The following is a 17,914-nucleotide window of genomic DNA, read 5'->3' on the forward strand; positions in this document are numbered from 1 at the left end:
AGGGATGTCACCGCTCCTGGCGACCGCGGCACCCCCGGGGGGCTCCTGACGCTTCGAGGCCACCCCTGGAGGGGACACATGAGCCGCGGTGTCACCGTGACTCAGTTTCCCCCACGGGCCACCTGCGGTCATCCCTCTTTGGTGGCGCCGCGAGGCCACCGTGTCCCTCGGGGTGTCCTTGTCCCCCCAGTGTGGGCTGGGATGAGCGGAAAACCTCCGCTGGTGACGCTCAGGGACGCCGTGTCCCCTCCTGTCCCCTCCCCGCTCCAGCCCTTGGGGACAATGGCCGGTGTCTGGTCCCCCGCCACCGCCGTTACCTGCCCGTCGCATGGGGAGGGGACACACGCGACGCCCGGGCACAGCGCGATGTCCCCTGGCTGCTCCCCAGTGCCCGACCAGCAGTGCCACCAGTGCCACCGCTGCCTGGCACCGCGCGTTAATCATTGACAGCCTCGCGCCACCCCGATTGTCGCACGGGGCCACCGCGGGGCCACCACCCCACTCCCCTACCCGCGGAGTGTCCCTCACACTCCTGGCGCCCCAAAAAGGGTCTGGGGTCCCCCAAAATCTGCCCCAAAGACCCACGCGGGGTTTTGTCACCTCCACAAAGTTCCCAGGGCGGGGGGAGCTCACGGGGAGAGGGAAACCCAAAAATCCCTCAAAATCCGCCCAAAACCCAAAAAAAGCCCCCCAAAACCCACCCCCCCCCAAACCTCCCCAAAATCTCCCCAACCCCCCGCCCCCAGGCCGAGCAGAGAGCGACATGTCCAGTTCAGGCTCCTTTAATTTGTGCCTCAGCCCCCCCAAAAAACCCCAAATCCCCCCAAAATCCCACCCAAATCCCACCCATGACCCCCCCCCCCCACAGCAAAGAGGAAGCAGAACCGGACCCGGGGCAGGGGTCCAGGACTGTGGGGAGGGATGGGCTCCTCCAGGGGGTGGGGGATGGGCTCAGAATTGCATCCAGGGGTGCCCCCCCCAAATTCCCCCCCCCCCCCCCAAATTTCCAGCTGGGGGAAACTGAGGCACGGAGAGGTGACGGTGACGTCGCCAAGGTCACTTTGGGGGCAGAGCCACCAATGGAGACCCCTCCCCCCAAAAAATACACCCCTCCACCCCCATTTTGGGGCTCACCACGGGGGTCTCCCCCCTCTTCGAACCCCCCCACCCTGTCCCCAGATTTCAGCCTCCCCCCAAAAACCACTCATGGTTCCTGGTTTGTCCCCTCTGTCCCTTGTCCCCTCCCCTCTCCAGCAACCCCCCCCCACAAAAAAAAGGCTCAGCTCGGCTCCCACCACTTGGGAGGTCCCGGGGGGGTTTGGGGGGGTCCAGCACAGTGAACGCAGGAGTTTTTATACAGAGCTTTCCAGAACAAAGCTACGGGAACGGCCACACGATGGCCAGAGATAAACACGGGGAACCCCCCGCACCCCAAAACCGCGGGGGGAGTGAGGGGATGGGAGACCCCCCTGCACCCCAAAACCAGGGAGGTACAAAGGGTTCTGAGACCCCCCCTCCCTACACGCCAAAACCGCCCTCCTGGGACTGGGGGGGACACCAAGGTGTCTGGGGGTGTCCCCCCCCCCCCCCCATGGCGTCACCCGCTGTCCCAGGTGACAGAAGGTGACAGGGGGGTGTCCCATGGCCCCCCACTCCATTGCCACAGTCCAAAGGGGTGGGAGGGTGACAGAAGGGGACAGGAGGGTGGCCCCAGCGCTCCTCAGCTGCTGTCCGAGGGAACACACGGTGACACGTGGTGACACACGGTGACATGGTGCTGCGCCCATCACCCCGAGGTGACTGACACATGGTGACATAACACGCGTGTCCTCCCAGCACCCCTCAGCCGCTGTCCGAGGTGACATGGGTGACACACAGTGACACGGGTGACACACAGGTGTCCTGCTGCCGTCTGTCAGCCGCCGTCCAGGGTGATGGTCACACACGGTGACACGGTGCTGTCCCCATCACCCCGAGGTTACACACAGTGACATGGGTGTGCCACTGCTGTCCCTCGGCCACGGTGACACGGGTGACACAAGTGACACACGGTGACACAGGTGTCCCGCTGCCATCCCTCAGCTGCTGTCCGAGATGACACGGGTGACACACGGTGACACGGGTGACACACAGGTGCCCTGCCGCTGTCCCTCATCCGCTGTCCGAGGCAGCCCGGGGGGACAGCTCAGGGTTGTCGCTGCTGTCGCTGCCGTGGTGGGGGCTGCAGGGCGCGGTGGTGTCCCGCGGTGTCCCCGCTGTCCCTGGGACTGTCCCCGGGGCTGTCCCCGGGGCTGTCCAGGCTGGCGGCTGGCGCAGGGTGCGGCCGAGCAGCGCGGGCAGCGCCTGCAGGAGCCCCCCCAGTGCCTCCAGCTGCACCTCCAGGGCCCCCAGGCGTCGGCCCAGCTCCTCGTGGCGCTCCTGCAGCTCCGAGAGCAGCTCCAGCATCACCGACTGCGTCTGCAATGGGGCACGGTCAGGGGGACTCCAAAAATAGGGGGACTTTGGGGGAAGGGGTCAGCGACTGTGTCTGCAATGGGGGTTGGGGGCAGCGAGACCCTAAAACATGGGGGTTGGGGGCAGCGAAACCCCATAACAACAGGGGTTTGGGGTCAGGCATAACCGACTGTGTCAGCAATGGGGGTTGGGGTCAGGGGGACCCCAAAACAACAGGGCTGTGGGAGCACAGGTCAGCGAGACCCCAGAAACATTGGGGTCTGGGGCAGGGATCAGTGCCACCCCAAAAAATGGGAGGTTGGGGGTCAGGGATGGGTGTGACTCCAAAACAATGGGGGGTTTGAGGAGGGTCTGATCCCATAAAAACAGGGGGATTCAGGGGGGGCTGATCCCATAACAATGGGGTTTTTGGGGTCAGGGGGGCTGATACCATAAAAACAAGGAGTGGTAGGAGCTGGGTCTGACCCAATAAAAAGGGGGGGTTTAGGGAGGGGCTGATCCCATAAAAATGGGGGGTTCAAAGCTGGTCTGACCCCACAACAATGGGGTTTTTGGAAGGAGCTCACCTTGGCCAGGTCCACCAGGGTGTTGGCCTGGTCGTTGAGTTTGCGCTGCTCCATCTTCACACTCCTTAGCCTGAGGGGACAATGGCAGGCTTGGGGACACCCCCGGCAGCACTGTCACCCCCCAGCAGCGCTATGACCCCCTGGCAGCTGTCACCCTGCAGGCGTGGTGTCCTCCCCCCCACCCGGTAGCACTGTCACCCCCCTCAGGAGCTCTGTGACCCCCCCCCCCGGCAGTGCTGTCACCTCTGTCACCTCTGTCTCCCCCCATGCAGCCCCTCCCCCAAACGTGCAGCCCCTTCCATCAAGCTCAGCCCCTCCCCCCCCAAATCAGCCCCCCCCCGGGTTTTTGGGGTGTCCTCCCTACCCCAAATGTGAAGGCAGAGCCCATGCAAAGCTGGGGGGGCAGGGGAGGGGGGGCACTTACTTCTGAGCTCTGCGGGGGCAGCGCAGCAGAGGGAAAACAAAGGGTTAAAGGCGAGGGGACAGCGCGGCAGCGACACCACCACCACCCCAAAGAGACCCCAAAAAGGGACCCAAAGGGACCCCCCTGTCCCAGCCAGGCCACCCGTAGACCCCACCCAGGAGATGGAGGTGCCTAGGGGTCACCCCAAAGGTGACTGGTGGGGGGTGAGGGACAGGGACAGGAGGGGGACAGTGATGGGGACAGGGACAGGGGACAGCAGAGGTGGGGGACACGGAATGGCACAAGGGGACAGGGATGGAACAGGGGATGGGGACAGCGGATGGAGGAGAAGGAGAGGGGACGGGGACAAAGAGAGAGAGGGCAGAGGACAAGGGAATGAGGGACAGAGAACAAGGCACAAGGACAGGGACAGGGGACAAGAATGGGGACAAGAACAGGATAGAGGACAAGGCCAGGGGAGGGGAACATTGGGCATGGGGGACAGGGGACAAGGAATGGGGACAAGAACCGGGGACAAGGAATGGGGCAGAGGTCAAGGCCAAGAGATGGGGACAAAGGCTGGGGACAAGGACAGGACAGAGACCAAAACCAGGTGAGGAACCCAGCAGAGACACCTGCCAGGGTGACAAACCCAGGCCACCCCAATGCTGACCATCTGTCACCCACCCAGAGGGGACACACCCCCTTTGGAGACAGGGCTGTGGCCAGGGAGGGTGACAAGGAAGCAGGAAAAGCGGTGGCACTTACTGATGGATGGCTTGAAGGAACTTACGCTGGTGGGTCCGAACTTTGGCGTGGTCGATCTTCTTCACCAGCTTGGTGTGCTTGTAGATGAGCCACGTTTCCCTGAGCACGTTGGCAGCGGCGTTCTTCACCTGTGACCCCAAATCTCACAGGTCACCCATGAAGGAACATCAGAATTGGCTTTTTCCCATTTTTTCCCATTTCCTCTCCAGTTTTTTGGGGGGTTTTCCCATTGTTTATGGGGTTTTCCCCACTTTTAATTTTTTTTTTGCAGTTTTAATTGAGATTTTCATTATTTTAATGGAATTTTTTCTTGGTTAATGTGGTATTTCCAGGTTTTAATGGGTTTTTCCCAGTCTTAAGGGGATTTTTCCCATTTTAATGGGTTTTAACAGGAATTTTTCCCCTTTTAATCAATTTTAATGCGATTCACCCCAATTTTAACAGAGTTTTTTCCACTTTTAATGGGATTTCCCCCATTTTAATGGAATTTTCTCCAATTTTAACCTTTTTTTTCCCATTGTTACCAGGATTTCCCCATTTTTTGGGCCAAGCCAGGCGCTCTCACCCGCTTGGTGAGCTGCGTGTCCATCATGAAGTTGTGGACGTGTTTCTCAGCTTTGGTCAGCTCCAGCTTCCGGGCCACCACGGCCACCACCAGCGCGGTGCAGCCAGCGCCCTGCGGGGACATTGGGGACAGTGTTATCTCCACCCGTTCGTTTGCATTTTTGCATTATTTTGGGTTTAAAAATTAAAACCAAAAACATGGCAGGAAATGGAAATTCCAGTTTGCTTCTCAATCTGGAGTTAAAAATAATCACTTTTCTCAAGTGGAAAATCTCCTCGCGGTGTCCCCAAGGCCGTGTCCCCTCATGGTGTCACCTCTTGGTGTACTCTTCCATGTACCCTCTTGGTGTCCCCTGGTATGTCCCCATGCAGTGTCCCCTCACAGTGTCCCCTCCTGGTGTACCTTGCCGTGTCCCTGCCTGTCTCCTCTCGCTGTCCCCAGCCATGTCCCCGTGTCCCCAGCCGTGTCCCCCGGTTGTCCCCACGCTCACCATGATGCCGGTGAGCAGGCACACGCCCTTGCCGCAGTAGGTGTGTGGCACCATGTCCCCGTAGCCAATGGACAGGAAGGTGATGGAGATCAGCCACATGGCCCCCAGGAAGTTGCTGGTCACCTCCTGCTTGTCGTGGTACCTGCGCAGGGCGGTGGCACCGCTGTCACCGCTGTCGCCACCATAATTTGATTCCTCCCCCCCATTTTGTGCCTATTGCAGTGGATTTGGGGCGTTGTCCCCAAGATGGAGTTGGGGACACCATGGGGATGTCCCATGGCCAGGCTGTGTCCCACTGGGACAATGAGGGGACAGCACAGAGGTGGCACTGCTGTCCCCAGAAGTGCAGGACAGCGATGTCACCACGGTTGTTGGATCCCCCCCCATTTTGTGCCCATTGTGCCCATTGTGGATTTGGGGCGTTGTCCCCAAGCCAGAATTGGAGACACCAAGGGGTGTCCCACAGCCGGGCTGTGTCCCCTTGGCATTGGGGGACACTGAGGGGACAGCACAGAGGTGGCACCACCGTCCCCAAAAATGCGGGATGCCAATGTCACTGTGCATCCCCAAAGGCCACCTCAGGTGACACCGGAGGGGACAGCGGGGGACACTGTGAGATTCCGATGTCACAAACACCACGGTGCCGCCACCCCCCTGTCCCCAAGGGTAGGGACAAGCCCAGCTGGGGGACACAGAGCAGCGGCCAAGCCGGGCAGGGAGACAGGGACATGCGGGGAAATGGGATGGGAAAAGGGGAAAATGGGATTGGGAAAGGGGGAAATGGGATGAGACAAAGGGAAATGGGACTGGGGAAAGGGGAAAATGGGGTGGGAAAAGGGGAAAATATGATTGGGAAAAGAGAAATGGGGTGGGAAAAGGGGAAATGGGATTGGGAAAGGGGAAAATGGGGTGGGAAAAGGGACATGGGACTGGGAAAAGAGAAATGGGATGGGAAAGGGGAAATGGGGTGGGAAAAGGGAAAAGGGGTGGGAAAAGGGAAAATGGGGTCAGAAAAGGGAAAAGGGACAGAGGAACAAGCCGGGGTGGGACTGTGGGGTCTCAAGCATCAGGAATTTAGGATTGCTGCTTCCCAACCCGGTATGGGCTTGGAACCTCACCCGGCAGGGACTCGGCAGGGACTGCCCGAGGCGAGGGGGGAAGTGACAGCATGGTGACAATTCCCGGGACCCGCATGCCCAAGGAACACCCGGAATTCCCCCTCAAGGAACCCAAAACGCGCGGGGCCAGGAGGGGAAAGGTGAAGGGACAAAAGTCGGATCCCAGGAGAAAAAAAACCCTTTGGAGACTCCCAGCTCCTTGTAGGGTCTCTCTGAAAGTTCCCCACAGCCACCACGGAGGTCCCCAAGGCGGGGGACAGCGGGGAGGGGACAGGAAGCAGCTGCTGAGGTTCCAAGAGGAAAAGGGCTCCAGGCCTCTTTCCGCGCCCCCCGCCCGCCCTCGGCCGCAGCCAATCCTAAATTCTGGGGATTCGGGGAGCAGAAGCCTGGGGCGGGGGACGGTCCTTGCGGTCACTCGGGACGGTCCCCGCGGTCACTCACAGTTTGTCCCTGCAAGCAGCAGAGCGGGCAGGGAGGGAAAACAACAGCGGTTAATGCGCGACCCCGGGGGGGCTGGGGGGGCTCGGGGCCAGCAGGGGCGAGGACACGGCGGGGACATCCCGGGCACCCCGCGGGGACATTCCTGGAATCCTGCGGTGACATTCCCGGCACCCTGCAGGGACAGTCCAGACACCCTGCGGGGACATTCTGGGCACCCCGCGGGGACATTCCTGGCACCCTGCGGGGACATTCTGGGCTCCCCGCGGGGACATCCCAGACACCCGCGGGGAGCAGCTGAGGAGCGTCCTGAGGGAAAGTCCTGGAGGGTCCCCTCGGTGGCAAGGTCACAATCTCGGACCCCTCTGTGGGACCCCAAATCTTTGGTCCCCTCTGCAGGACTCCAAATCTTTGGTCCCCTTGGCAGCTCCAGCTCTTTGCACCCCTCTGCAGGACCCTCAACCTTCAGACCCCTCTGTGAGACCCCAAACCTTTGGTTCCCTCTGAGGGACCCCCAGTTTTCATCCTCTTGCCACCCCCCAGCTCTTGGTCCCCTCTCTGTCACCCCCAGACCCAGCAGGCCCCACCCCAGGGTGACACAGAGGAGCCTGGGGACAACTCCACCTGAGAAACCCCAAACATCCTGACCATGGGGGTCACCCCACCCCTCAAACTCCCTGATACCTCCTCAGTTGCACCCCCAGCCCCTCCCACCTAAATCTCCTCACTCAGAACCCCGTGAAAACCCCAAAATGGAACCCCGAAAAGATGGCCTTTGCCTCCACCCATGAAAACCCCAAAATAGAACCCCTAAACCCCAACCTTTGTCTCCACCCATGAAAACCCCATGAAAACCCCAAAACTGTAACCTCCAAACCCTGACCTTTAAGTCCACCCGCAAAAACTTCAAAATGGGAACCCGTAAGCTACAGCCTTTACCTCCACCCAAGAAAACCCCAAAATGGAGCCCCTAAACTATGGGCTTTGCCTCCGCCTATGAAAACCCCCAAATGGAACCCCTAAACCCCGAACTTTCCCTCCACCCACAAAAACCCCATGAAAACCGCATGATAAGCCCAAAACAAGAACCTTCAAACCACAACCTTCCCCTCCCTCCCCAGCCACTCACCTCTCGCAGACGCGCACGGTCCAGGCGGCGATGATCCAAGAGGAGATGCTGAAGACCAGCAGCACCGTGCCGGGGCAGATGGTCATGAGGGTCTTCATGACGAAGCGTGTGTTGAAGTTGATCTTGTTGAGCGCGCCGATGCTGCGTGACGAGGCGTCGGTGAAGAGCTTGCTGTGCAGCAGCATCACGCGGCCGATCAGGTAGAGCCGCAGAAACATGGGGATGGACAGGATGATGTCCACGTCGGCGTGGGCCACCGAGGCCGCGTAGGTGAAGGCCAGCCGGGCCGTCCAGGTAAACAGGTACTGCCCGGGGATGGGGTGGATGGCGCACACCAGCAGCTCCAGCGCGATGAAGAAGACACGCTCCGAGGTCATGGCGATGCGCCAGTCGTCAGCGCCGTTGTCAACCATGAACAGCTGCGGAGGTTTGGGTTCATTTGAGGGGTTTTGAGATAATTTAGGGGGTAATTTTGGTTAATTTGAGGGGGTATTTTGATTAATTTGAAGGTCTTTTGGGTTAATTTAAGGCGGTTTTTTTGGTTAATTTGAAATTTGTTTTCTTAGTTTGAGAGTTTTTTTTTGGTTGAGTAAAGCTTTTTTTTATTAATTTGAGGGGGTATTTTGGTTAATTTAAGGAGATTTTTGGTTAATTTGAGGAGTCTGAAGTTAATATGAGCGGGTATTTTGGTTAATTTGAGGGGGTTTTGGTTAATTTGAATTTTTTTGTTACTTTGAGATTTTCTTGGTTAATTTGAGAGGTTTTTTGTTAAGTTAGGGGTTTTTTTGGTTAATTTGAGGCGTTTTGGGTTAATTTGAGGAGTTTTGGTTAATTTGAGGGGTTTTGAATTAATTTGAGGAGGTATTAACTTATGGGGTATGTTAACTCGTGGGTATTATTTTAAGGATGACTTGTTTTAGTATAAACCCAAAACTTCTTTTTATTTATTTTTGGGGTCAGGTTTTTCCTTGTTTTTTGGGTTTTTTTGCCGGTCTCACACCCCCAGCCAGGTGCCAGCAGGTGCCCCGCCCCCCCCCCCCCCGGCCAGGGGCGCTCACCTGGATCTCCCTGGCGTGGTACATGACAATGAGCCCCAGCAGGATGAGCGTCGACAGGCTGATAAGGCATTTCAGGGCGAACGAATACGACGATTCCTACGACACCATAGAACCACCGTGAGCTCAGCCGGACCCCGGATTCCCGCATCCCTACCCTGAGACCCCTCCCCACCTTGGTGTAGACCCCCCAGGAGAGCTCGGTCTCGGTGACCATCACCACGATGCCGAACATGCCGAAGATGAGCGCGTAGTCGCTAAGCCGCTTGCGCTTCTCGAAGAGCGCTCGCCGGTGGCCCAGCTTGTAGCCGATGTTCTGGTTCCGCCGCTCCTCCGCCGCCCCCTGCCCCGGGGGTGCCGCGGCGGGGCCGGGCTCCGCCGTCCCGGGCTGCTCGGGCCGGGACACCACTACCTGCAGGCGGGGGCTGGAGCAGGGCAGCGGCGGCTGCGGGTCCCGGTGCGGCGGCTGCGGGGTGCGGGCGGCGCTCGGGGGGCCCCGGGGCCGTGCCACCCCCCCATTGTAGCGGCAGCTGCTCATGGCTCTGCTGGCGACAGCACCGGGCGATCCCGCATGGCTCGGCGGCGCGGGGGCGACCTGTGGGACAGGGGACGCGCGGGGGGGACACGGTGAGTGGCCGGGGAGGGGACGCAGGGAGAGAGGATCTCGCCCGGCCTCGGGGGTTGTTTGCCCGGCCTCGACGGCGGTGGGGACACGTCCTGCCCGTGGGGGACACGCAGTGACCACACGGACATGTCCGGCCCGTGGGGGACGTGTCCTGCCCGTACGGGGACACGCAGTGACCACAGGTCCGTGTCCCGCCTACGGCGGGGACGCGTGGCGCTCGCGGGGGACGCGGCCGTGTCCTGCCCATGGCGGGGACACACGGTGACCACAGGGACGCGTCCCGCCCGAGGGGACGCGTCCTGTCCGCGGGGCCGTGCCCGTGCCCGTGCCCGTGTCCTGCCCACGGAACCGCGTCCCGCCCCCCGCGCTGCGGACACGGCCGCCAGGACGCGGCCACCTCCGCTCCCGGCGGCCGCTGTCCCCTGTCCCCTCCCCGCAGCCGCGGGACATCCCCGGTCCCGAGCGGCGGCTGCACGTCCCCGCCGCTCCCGAACGCGCCGTGCCCGGTTCCGCCGTGGCCGGGGCTGCCGGGAGGGCTCCGCCGCGTCTCCCCCCACTCCCGGTGCGGCCCTGCCGTGCCCGGTACCTGCCGTGCCCGGACCCTGCCCGCCGGGCCAGGGCCGTGTCCCGGTCCCGCCGCCGCCGCAGCCCGAGCCGGTCCCCGGGGGCGCGCGGCGGCGGCACCGGAGCGCCGGGGGCGGGGTTGGAGGCGTGGTCCGAGCATATCCCGCGATCCGATTGGTCCGTGCAGCCCCCGCCCCCGCTGACGACACAGCGCCACGCCCCTGGTCACGCCCCCTTGTGTTGGCCACGCCCCCCGCTTCTTTCGTGCCCTCCCGGAGACCCCCGGACCCCGCGCCCCCCTCCCCAAAAACGCCCCTTCCCCATCCCAACCCTTCAGCACCCCTCGGGACCCCCTCCCCACCCTCGAGCCTCGCTGCACCCCAAAATTTATCACTCCCCCTTGTCCCCCCCAAAAACACTCCCGTGCACCCAAAACATCCCCGGTGCTCCCCAAAACACCCCCAGAGCAGCCCAAAACACCCCCAGTCACCCCAAAACTCCCCTGGTGCACCCCAAATATCCCCAGTGCACCCCAAAACATCCCCAGTGCACCCCAAAACACCCCCCGTGACCCCTCTGTACCTGCTGGGGCTCCCCGGGGCTGCCCGGAGGGGTCCCGTGACCGTCAGGGGCTGCGGGGCCGGGGCCAGGCGTGGGGCCGGTCCGGGGGTCCGGGGGCCATGGGCTTCCCTCCACGCCTGCCCAGGGGACATGCGGCATTAGGGGGTCCCCAAACCCTCCCGGTGACAGAGCTGGCACAGCCCAGGAGGGTCCTGCCCTGGCAGTGTCACCCCCAGGGGTCACACTATGCCCTGCACCAGCAAGCGCCAGGCACGAGGGGATGTCACACGAGTGTCCCCATGGCACAAGGGGCTGTGTCACACAAGTGTCCCCTTGGCACGAGGGGCTCTGTCGCACCAATGTCCCCTTTGCACGAGGGGCTGTGTCACACCAATGTCCCCACGGCACAAGGGGCTGTGTCACACAAGTGTCTCCTTGGCACACAGGGCTGTGTCACACTGATGTCCCTGTTCAGGAGGGGCTGCACCACACCTTTGACCCATTGCATGCAGGGCCTTATTGCACCAATAACCCCATTGCACGGAGGGTTCCATCCCATAAAAACCCCGTTTCACGAGGGGTTATTGACACAAAAACCTCACTGCATGGGGGATTACACCCCATAAAAACCCCATTGCACGAGGGGCTGCACTGCTCAAAAACCCCCATCGCACAAGCAGCCCTACTGCACCAACCCCATTGCATAAGGGGTTACATCACATGATAACCCTGTTGCATGAGGGGCTGCCCCATACAAATAACCCCGCTGCATGAGGGGATTACATCACATAAAAATCCCATTGCACACAGGGCTGCCCCATAAAAATATCCCCATTGCACATCAGCCCTATTGCACCAGTAACTCCATTGCACAAGGAGCTCACCACAGGAAAACCCCACTGTATGTGGGGGGGCTCTATCACATGAAAATCCCATTGCACAAGGGGTTACATCCCATAAAAGCTCCATTGCACGAGGAGCTGTGTCTCACTAAAACCCTGCTGCATGAGGAGCTGCACCATTAAAAAAAAACCCATTGCACGAGGGGCCCTATTGCACCAACAACCCTGTTGTGTGAGAGGCTGCACCACAATAAAACACCATAGCATGAGGGCCTCTGTCACACCAAAACCCCATAGCATGAGCGGCCCTACTGCTCCACCCCCATTGCCGCCTCACAAACCCCCCTTGCACAACACCCCACAACTCCCCAGACCCCAAATCACCCGTGACTCCCCGGGGGCTCCCCCATCCCTGCAGTGCCTCCCAGGCTTTGGGGCCACCAGGAGGGGACAGCCCCTACTGTCCCCCTTCCCGGGGGGCTGCAGGGCCCCGGTTCCGCGGTCCCTGAGCCACCCCTGCTACCCCGGGAGCCCCCGGGGGAGCGGGGCCGGCTCCAGCGCCCCCTGCTCCCGGTGTGTGGCCGGGCCTGGCTCCTCTCCAGGGCCGGATCGTTTTCTCTCCATTCTGCCAAATTTATGGCAGGAAAATGGGCTCCGATTTCTTTTTAATATTCGGGGTGGTGAGGAAAAAGCCGCAGCGGGCAGGGACGAGGGGAAATGTTCCCCCCAGCCTCCAGGGCCCTGGAGGCTGTGCCAGGCCCCACAGCCCGGAAAAGTTTTTGTCACCTTGGATGCGGGTGGGTGAGGCCACCGCGGGCTGGGGACGCTGAATATTTCATGAGGCACCGCTCCGTGGTGGCTTCACTGCTCTGGATGGCGGCAAACAGGGCCCAGATCCAGCTTCCCCCTGCCTGAGCATCCCCAGGGATGGATCCCGCATCCCGGGGAGGCCTTCTGTCCCTGTCCCCTATCCCCTGTCCCTAGTCTCTGTTCCCTGTCCCCTGTCCCTAAGGGGACGGCCTGGCTGGTGGCTGCATGCCCAGGGTGGTCCTGCCTGTCCCCATCGTCCCCAAGGTGGGGATGGGGATGGGGACATGGCAGGTCCAGAGTCACTGCGTGTCCTTGAGCCTCGGCCACCAGTGTCCCTGCTCCGGGATGTGACACTGCATCAGGACAGCCACGGGTGGCTCTGCCACCCCCTACTCGGGGACAACGGACAAGGGAGAGCTGCAGATGCCACCAAGCTAGGGCAGGACCCGCGGTGGCGACAGCAAAGAGTGACAGCACTTCCCGCGGCTGGGACACTCGTCGGGACACCCCATGGCCGGGCTGCAGCAGCCCCCAGAGCCCCGGGGGTGACAGTGGGGTGGCAGCAGGGGGACAAGGGGACCCCCTGCTCCCCCTGTGCCCGGAGCAGCGGCGCTGCCTCTGAGCAACTGCAGAGGAGGGGAGGGCCCGGCTATAAATAGCGGCGGGCTCCCCGCGGGTGATTTATTTATTCCCCTCTCGCTTATTCCTGCCCGGGCATCGCTGCGGGGTGGGGCACGAATCCGGGGGGAGCCGGGCTGGTGGCACCGCGGGGACAGCAGGGCGACTCCCGCTTGCGGTGCTCGGGGCTGCGGGTTCAGCGCGGTGACCCCGCCCGGGGTCACCGGGGCTCCCCGCCAGCCGCCACCGCGGCCCGGGGCTGGCCGGGGGCACCAAGGGCGTCAGACCTCCGGCTGCACCCCCCGTCCGTCCCCAAAAATCCGCCGCGTGGTCCCGGTTCCTGCGGCCGCCGCCAAGTCCTGGCCATATGTCCCAGGCCGGGAGCAGCTGGCGGTGCCCGCGGGAGCCCCCGGCCCCCGCTGCCCACCCGCCGGCGAGGGGCGGGCCCGGGGCGGCACCGCCGCTGCCCCCCGAGGGCAGGGCAGGGTGGCTCACTGTGCTTTGGAGGGGCACAGAACCGGCTGAGAGGAAGCAGGACGAGGACACGCGGCTCCCCTAAAAGCAGCGGGAGGGCTCAGCCGTGCCACCGGGGGACCCCCGGGGGTGGTAACACCCTAACCCCCAGGTCTCCCCGTTTTCCCCTCTCCGGCACAGCGGGGTGGGAGCACAGGGGCAGTGCCCGGCCTGGAGGGGTTTCCCCCACGCAGGATCGGGCCCGGTGCCACCCGTGTGGCGTCCGTGTGTCCCCCACAGCGCAGGGGGAGGCATAGGAGGTGGCACACCCTCGGGGACACCCGAAGCTCCCCGGCCCCACCGCGACGCCGGGGAATCCCCGCCTGGTGTCGGGGTCTCCCCGAGAAAATCCCTCTGCAGAGCCCCGCCGGGAGACCCGGGACCGCCGCTGCATCCAGGGGACACGGCCATAGCCCCCATGTCCTGAGGGTTGGCAGACACAGACGTGATCCCCCTCGCGACACCCCCAAACCAAGGGGGGACCCCATCCCCATCCCGCCCGCCTCGGGAGGGGACGCGCGGCAGGGGCCACTGTACCTGCTTGGGGCCCCGCGGGTGCGTGGGGCTGGGCTGGGGGGTCCCGGGGGGTGCGGCGGGGAGGATCCGGGCTTCCCACGCCCCCCGTTGGCCGCCACCGCGCCGGCGTCCCCAGACAAAGCCTCCGCACCGGGTTCTCCCTGCGCCTCCCCCACGCACTCGGCTCAGCCAAAGGACAAAGCCGCTCCGCCTGGCTGCCCCCGCCGGGCCACCGCCGACCTCCGCTCGGGGCCACCCGCGGGGGACACAGCCGTGCCCGCCGCCCCTGGCACCTCCACAAAGCCCTCGGCGACGGGGGGGTCTCCCAAAACCCGCCCACGCCCTTGTGGAGCCCTGTGTCCCCGCTGCAGGGCGGGGGTCCCCACCCTGAGGAGGGAGTCCCCCCCAGCGCAGGGTCCCCAGCGGCGGACCAAGGTCACCGGGAAGGTCGCGAGGGGCGGGAAGGCCCCCATGTGTCCCCACGGTCCCCGCCTCGAAGGCTGCGCCCCGCACGTCGAAGCCGCAAGGGCCACGCGGTGCCCGAACCCGCCCGGAGCCCCCGGTTCCCCCCGGGCTCGGCTGCGGCCCCGGAGCCCGCCGGCTCTGGTGGCTGCGGGACGTGCCACCCCAGCGTCACAGCTGTGCTTGTGGCGCTGGGTCCCCCTGCTTTTTGTGGCTGCTGAGCCGGGTGTCACCCCACTGCGCCATCGCTGTCACTCCCCTGTGCCATCAGTGCCACCCCACTGTGCCACCCCAGCAGCTGGCGGCCACAACCGAGGGAGCTCCGAGTGCCACCAAGCCCTTAGCCATGCTCACGCCTTTGGTGACAGCAGCCACATTGTCCCCAAGGACGGGGATCCCCAACTCCCCTGACTCCATCAGCCGGGGGTGCCCCGAGCAGCCGAACCCCGCAGGGAGGGGAGTCCCTGATGTCCCCACACCACAAACAGCGCAGGGAGGGTGTCCCCAATGTCCCCATGCCACAAAGATGTTCCCACGCCACAAACAGCGCAGGGAGGGAGTCCCCAGTGTCCCCACACCACAACAGCCCCCAAGCAGGACATCCCTGCTGTCCCCACACCCACACGGAGGGCGTCCCTGATGTTCCCACAGCTGTCCCCTCCCAAGGCTGGATATCCCCATTGTCCCCACACGCGCAGGGAGGGCGTCCCCACTGTCCCCACACACCACAACACCCCCCAGGCAGGACATCCCCGCTGCCCCCGCACCCTACACCGGGGAACGCCACGCGCGGGGTCCCCGCCGCTGCCACCCCCGGAGTGTCCCCCCCGCCGCTGCCACCCCTGGGGTGTTCCCCCGCCGCTGCCACCCCCGCGCCGGCTCACTTGCCACGGCCCCGTGCTACGGGGAGCGTCGGGGGGCCCCGGAGGGCGGCGGGCGCTGTCGGCTCTCGGCTCGGAGGAGCAACACTGGCGACAGCGGCAGCGTGCGGGGGGGTCGAGGGCTTCCCCGCCCCACGCCCCCGCGTCCCCCCCGGCAGGGCAGTGACCTTGAGGCCGCGGCGCTGGCGGTGGGTGGCAGCCCGCGATATTTTTAGCCGGCCACTGTCACTCCCAGAGCGTCCTCATTGTCACCGCCGGGGGCTCCTCCCGCGTCCCCCCTGCCCCAACTCCCCCCCACCGCCGCCGCACCGGAGGGGGCTGAGCAGGCCTCGGACACCCCGGAGCCTGGGAACACCGGGGAACCCCCGGGGAACCCCTCCGTGGTGCCCCCTCCCCTTGCCACCCCGCCTTACCCCTCCCGGGCAACCCCCCGCCTCTGCGCCGGGGGCTTCCCGCGAGCGGGGGGATCCTCCCGAGCCAGGGGATTCCCGGGATTCCTGCAAGCCACAGGCTTCCCCAGCACCGGTAGCCGCCCCTGGAGCGGAGGGGCGGTGGGGGTCCCCACCCTCGCGAACCCCCCACAAATTCACCCACCTGCCGCCAACCCCCGGCCTCCGCTGCCCTCGGGCACTGCCGCCGCTGACCATGGCCCGGCGGCGGCGACACGTGCGGCGCCGAGCCCGGGATCCCAGCGGGTCCCGGTGGCACAACCAGGGGCCGGGGGCGAGCCTGGACAGCGGCTCCGCCGTGCCGCCGAGCCCCTCCCTGCCGCGCCGTGCCTCGGTTTCCCCAGCGCGCAGGCGGCGGCCGCGGGGGCTGCGGGCGGCGATGCGGCGCCGTTACGATGCCGCTCCACACGCGCAGCCGCGCGCACCCGCCCCGCCGCCTCTCGGGGCTTCCCGGGGCTTCCCGGGGCCTCCCGGTTCTTCCCGGAGGCTCCGGGCCGCCGCTGCGGATAAATCCCGCCGCCTAACGGGGTCCCCTCCCCGCGCTCCGCCGCAGCCGCGGGGCCGGGGGCGATCGCCCACCCGCGGCTCCCCCCCCACACCGGTGACATCGGGGCGGCCCCCGGGTGGGGCTTTGTGCCCCCCGCTAAGGTGTCGGTGTCACCCCCGCGGGCGCTGGCGGTGGGGAGGGGGCGCGGGGTGACCCCGGGTTGGGCGTGTCACACACGGGGTGGGGGGGAGGCTGGAGTGTCGCCCCCTTCCCGCAGCCCCTCCCGGTCCTTTGTCACACCACGGGGATTTGGGGACACGGGGGGAGTGGGGGGGTGAGCAGCGGGGCTGGCACGGAGGGTTCGGGGGGCAGGGGCGGAGGTTTGCGGGGAACAAAGAACGGGGGGCGAGGAGCGGTGAGCATGGGGGTGTGTGCAAAGCACGGGGTCCCTGTCCCTGTGTCCCTGTCCCCTGTCCGTATGTCCCTGTCCCTGTTTGTATGTCGTTGTCCGTGTGCCCCTGACCGTGTGTCCGTGTCCCCTGACTGTATGTCCCTGTTCCTATCCCTGACCGTGTGCCACCTTTCCGTGTGTCCCTATCCCTCTGTTCGGTCCCACGCCCGCAATCCCCGCTCGGCGCCGGGCGGGGGGGATGCTGAAGGGGGGTCGTGCTGCAGAGGGCGGGACCCGGGCGGGAGAGGGCGGGGCCTCGGGGATAGGGGGAGGATGCCCGATTTGAGGCGGGTGCTCGGTTTGGGGGGATGATGCACGATTTGGGGCCGGGGGGGTTCCCCCATGCCAGCCGATCCCGCTGTCCTCCCCCCCGCTCGTTGCCATGGCAATGTCCCGTCTCTCCCCCCACCAAGTGATGGAAAAAGGGGGGAGTCCCCGAGGGGGGAGGGACAGGGAATCCCCTCCCTACTCCGCCCCTCCCTCCACTGCAGCGGGGATCCCCCCCGTTCCCTCGGGAGCCGCTTTGCCGGGGGATGGGGCGGGTGGGATACCGGGACTGCGGGATACGGCACTGCGGGATTCCCCCATATCCCACGGGAAATAGGGGATTCCCCACTAATCCCGCCCCTCCCCCCGCTGGGGGATTCCTCCCTTTAATGGGGACCCCCCTGGCATGGAGGGGCTCCCCCAAATCCCCTAAAGCCGGGGGGTACCCCGGAAATATTTTGGGGTCCCCTCAATTCCCCCTGATCCCATGGGGCCGATTTGGGGGGAGATGAGGGGACACTGGGAATGGGATTGGGAATAGGATTGGGAAGGGGAAAAAGGAACAGGGAATGGGGATGGGAATGGGAATAGGGATGGGGAATGGGAACGGGCAACAGAGAATGGGAATGGGGAACAGAGAATGGGAACAGGAATGGGGATGGGAACAGGGAATGAGGAATTTAACAGCGAATGGGAGTGGGGAATGGGGATGGGAAAAGGAAGGGAATTGGGAAAGGGAATTCCCAGGGGACACCACTGGAATTCGGGAAGGGGAATTCCCGGAATGGAAACAGGGGGGGACACACTGCTGGGGGTTCCTCATTCCAGAAGCAGTGGGATGGGGGATTCCCCTCCTCAGCAACAACCTGGGGGGGGGTCCCA

The 17,914-nt window shown here is 64.2% G+C and overlaps 1 protein-coding gene across 4 annotated transcripts; it reads right to left on the reverse strand.

Annotated features, from left to right (window-relative positions):
• Positions 1-1,591: 1,591 nt before the first annotated feature.
• KCNN1 (potassium calcium-activated channel subfamily N member 1) lies at positions 1,592-16,083 on the reverse strand. Of its 4 annotated transcripts, none has more exons than XM_054286623.1 (10): positions 15,973-16,083; positions 10,758-10,873; positions 9,162-9,581; positions 8,990-9,085; positions 7,932-8,350; positions 5,247-5,388; positions 4,757-4,867; positions 4,192-4,319; positions 3,021-3,090; positions 1,592-2,457 (listed from the first exon to the last, which is right to left on the reverse strand). In XM_054286623.1, the coding sequence occupies exons 3-10, from the start codon at positions 9,522-9,524 to the stop codon at positions 2,152-2,154; spliced, it is 1,635 nt and encodes a 544-aa protein (XP_054142598.1). In that variant the 5' UTR covers positions 9,525-9,581; positions 10,758-10,873; positions 15,973-16,083; the 3' UTR covers positions 1,592-2,151. The 4 variants fall into 4 exon arrangements, 3 of the variants coding, with proteins under 3 accessions (XP_054142598.1, XP_054142599.1, XP_054142597.1); XM_054286624.1 differs by lacking the exon at positions 15,973-16,083 and adding an exon at positions 15,382-15,457; XM_054286622.1 differs by lacking the exon at positions 15,973-16,083 and having other exon boundaries at positions 10,758-11,674.
• Positions 16,084-17,914: the final 1,831 nt, after the last annotated feature.

The sequence above is a fragment of the Melozone crissalis genome, unplaced genomic scaffold (assembly GCF_028551555.1).
Source record: "Melozone crissalis strain CALT ecotype California unplaced genomic scaffold, PUWL_Pcris_2 ptg000054l_1, whole genome shotgun sequence".
In the NCBI taxonomy this organism is placed as follows: domain Eukaryota; kingdom Metazoa; phylum Chordata; class Aves; order Passeriformes; family Passerellidae; genus Melozone; species Melozone crissalis.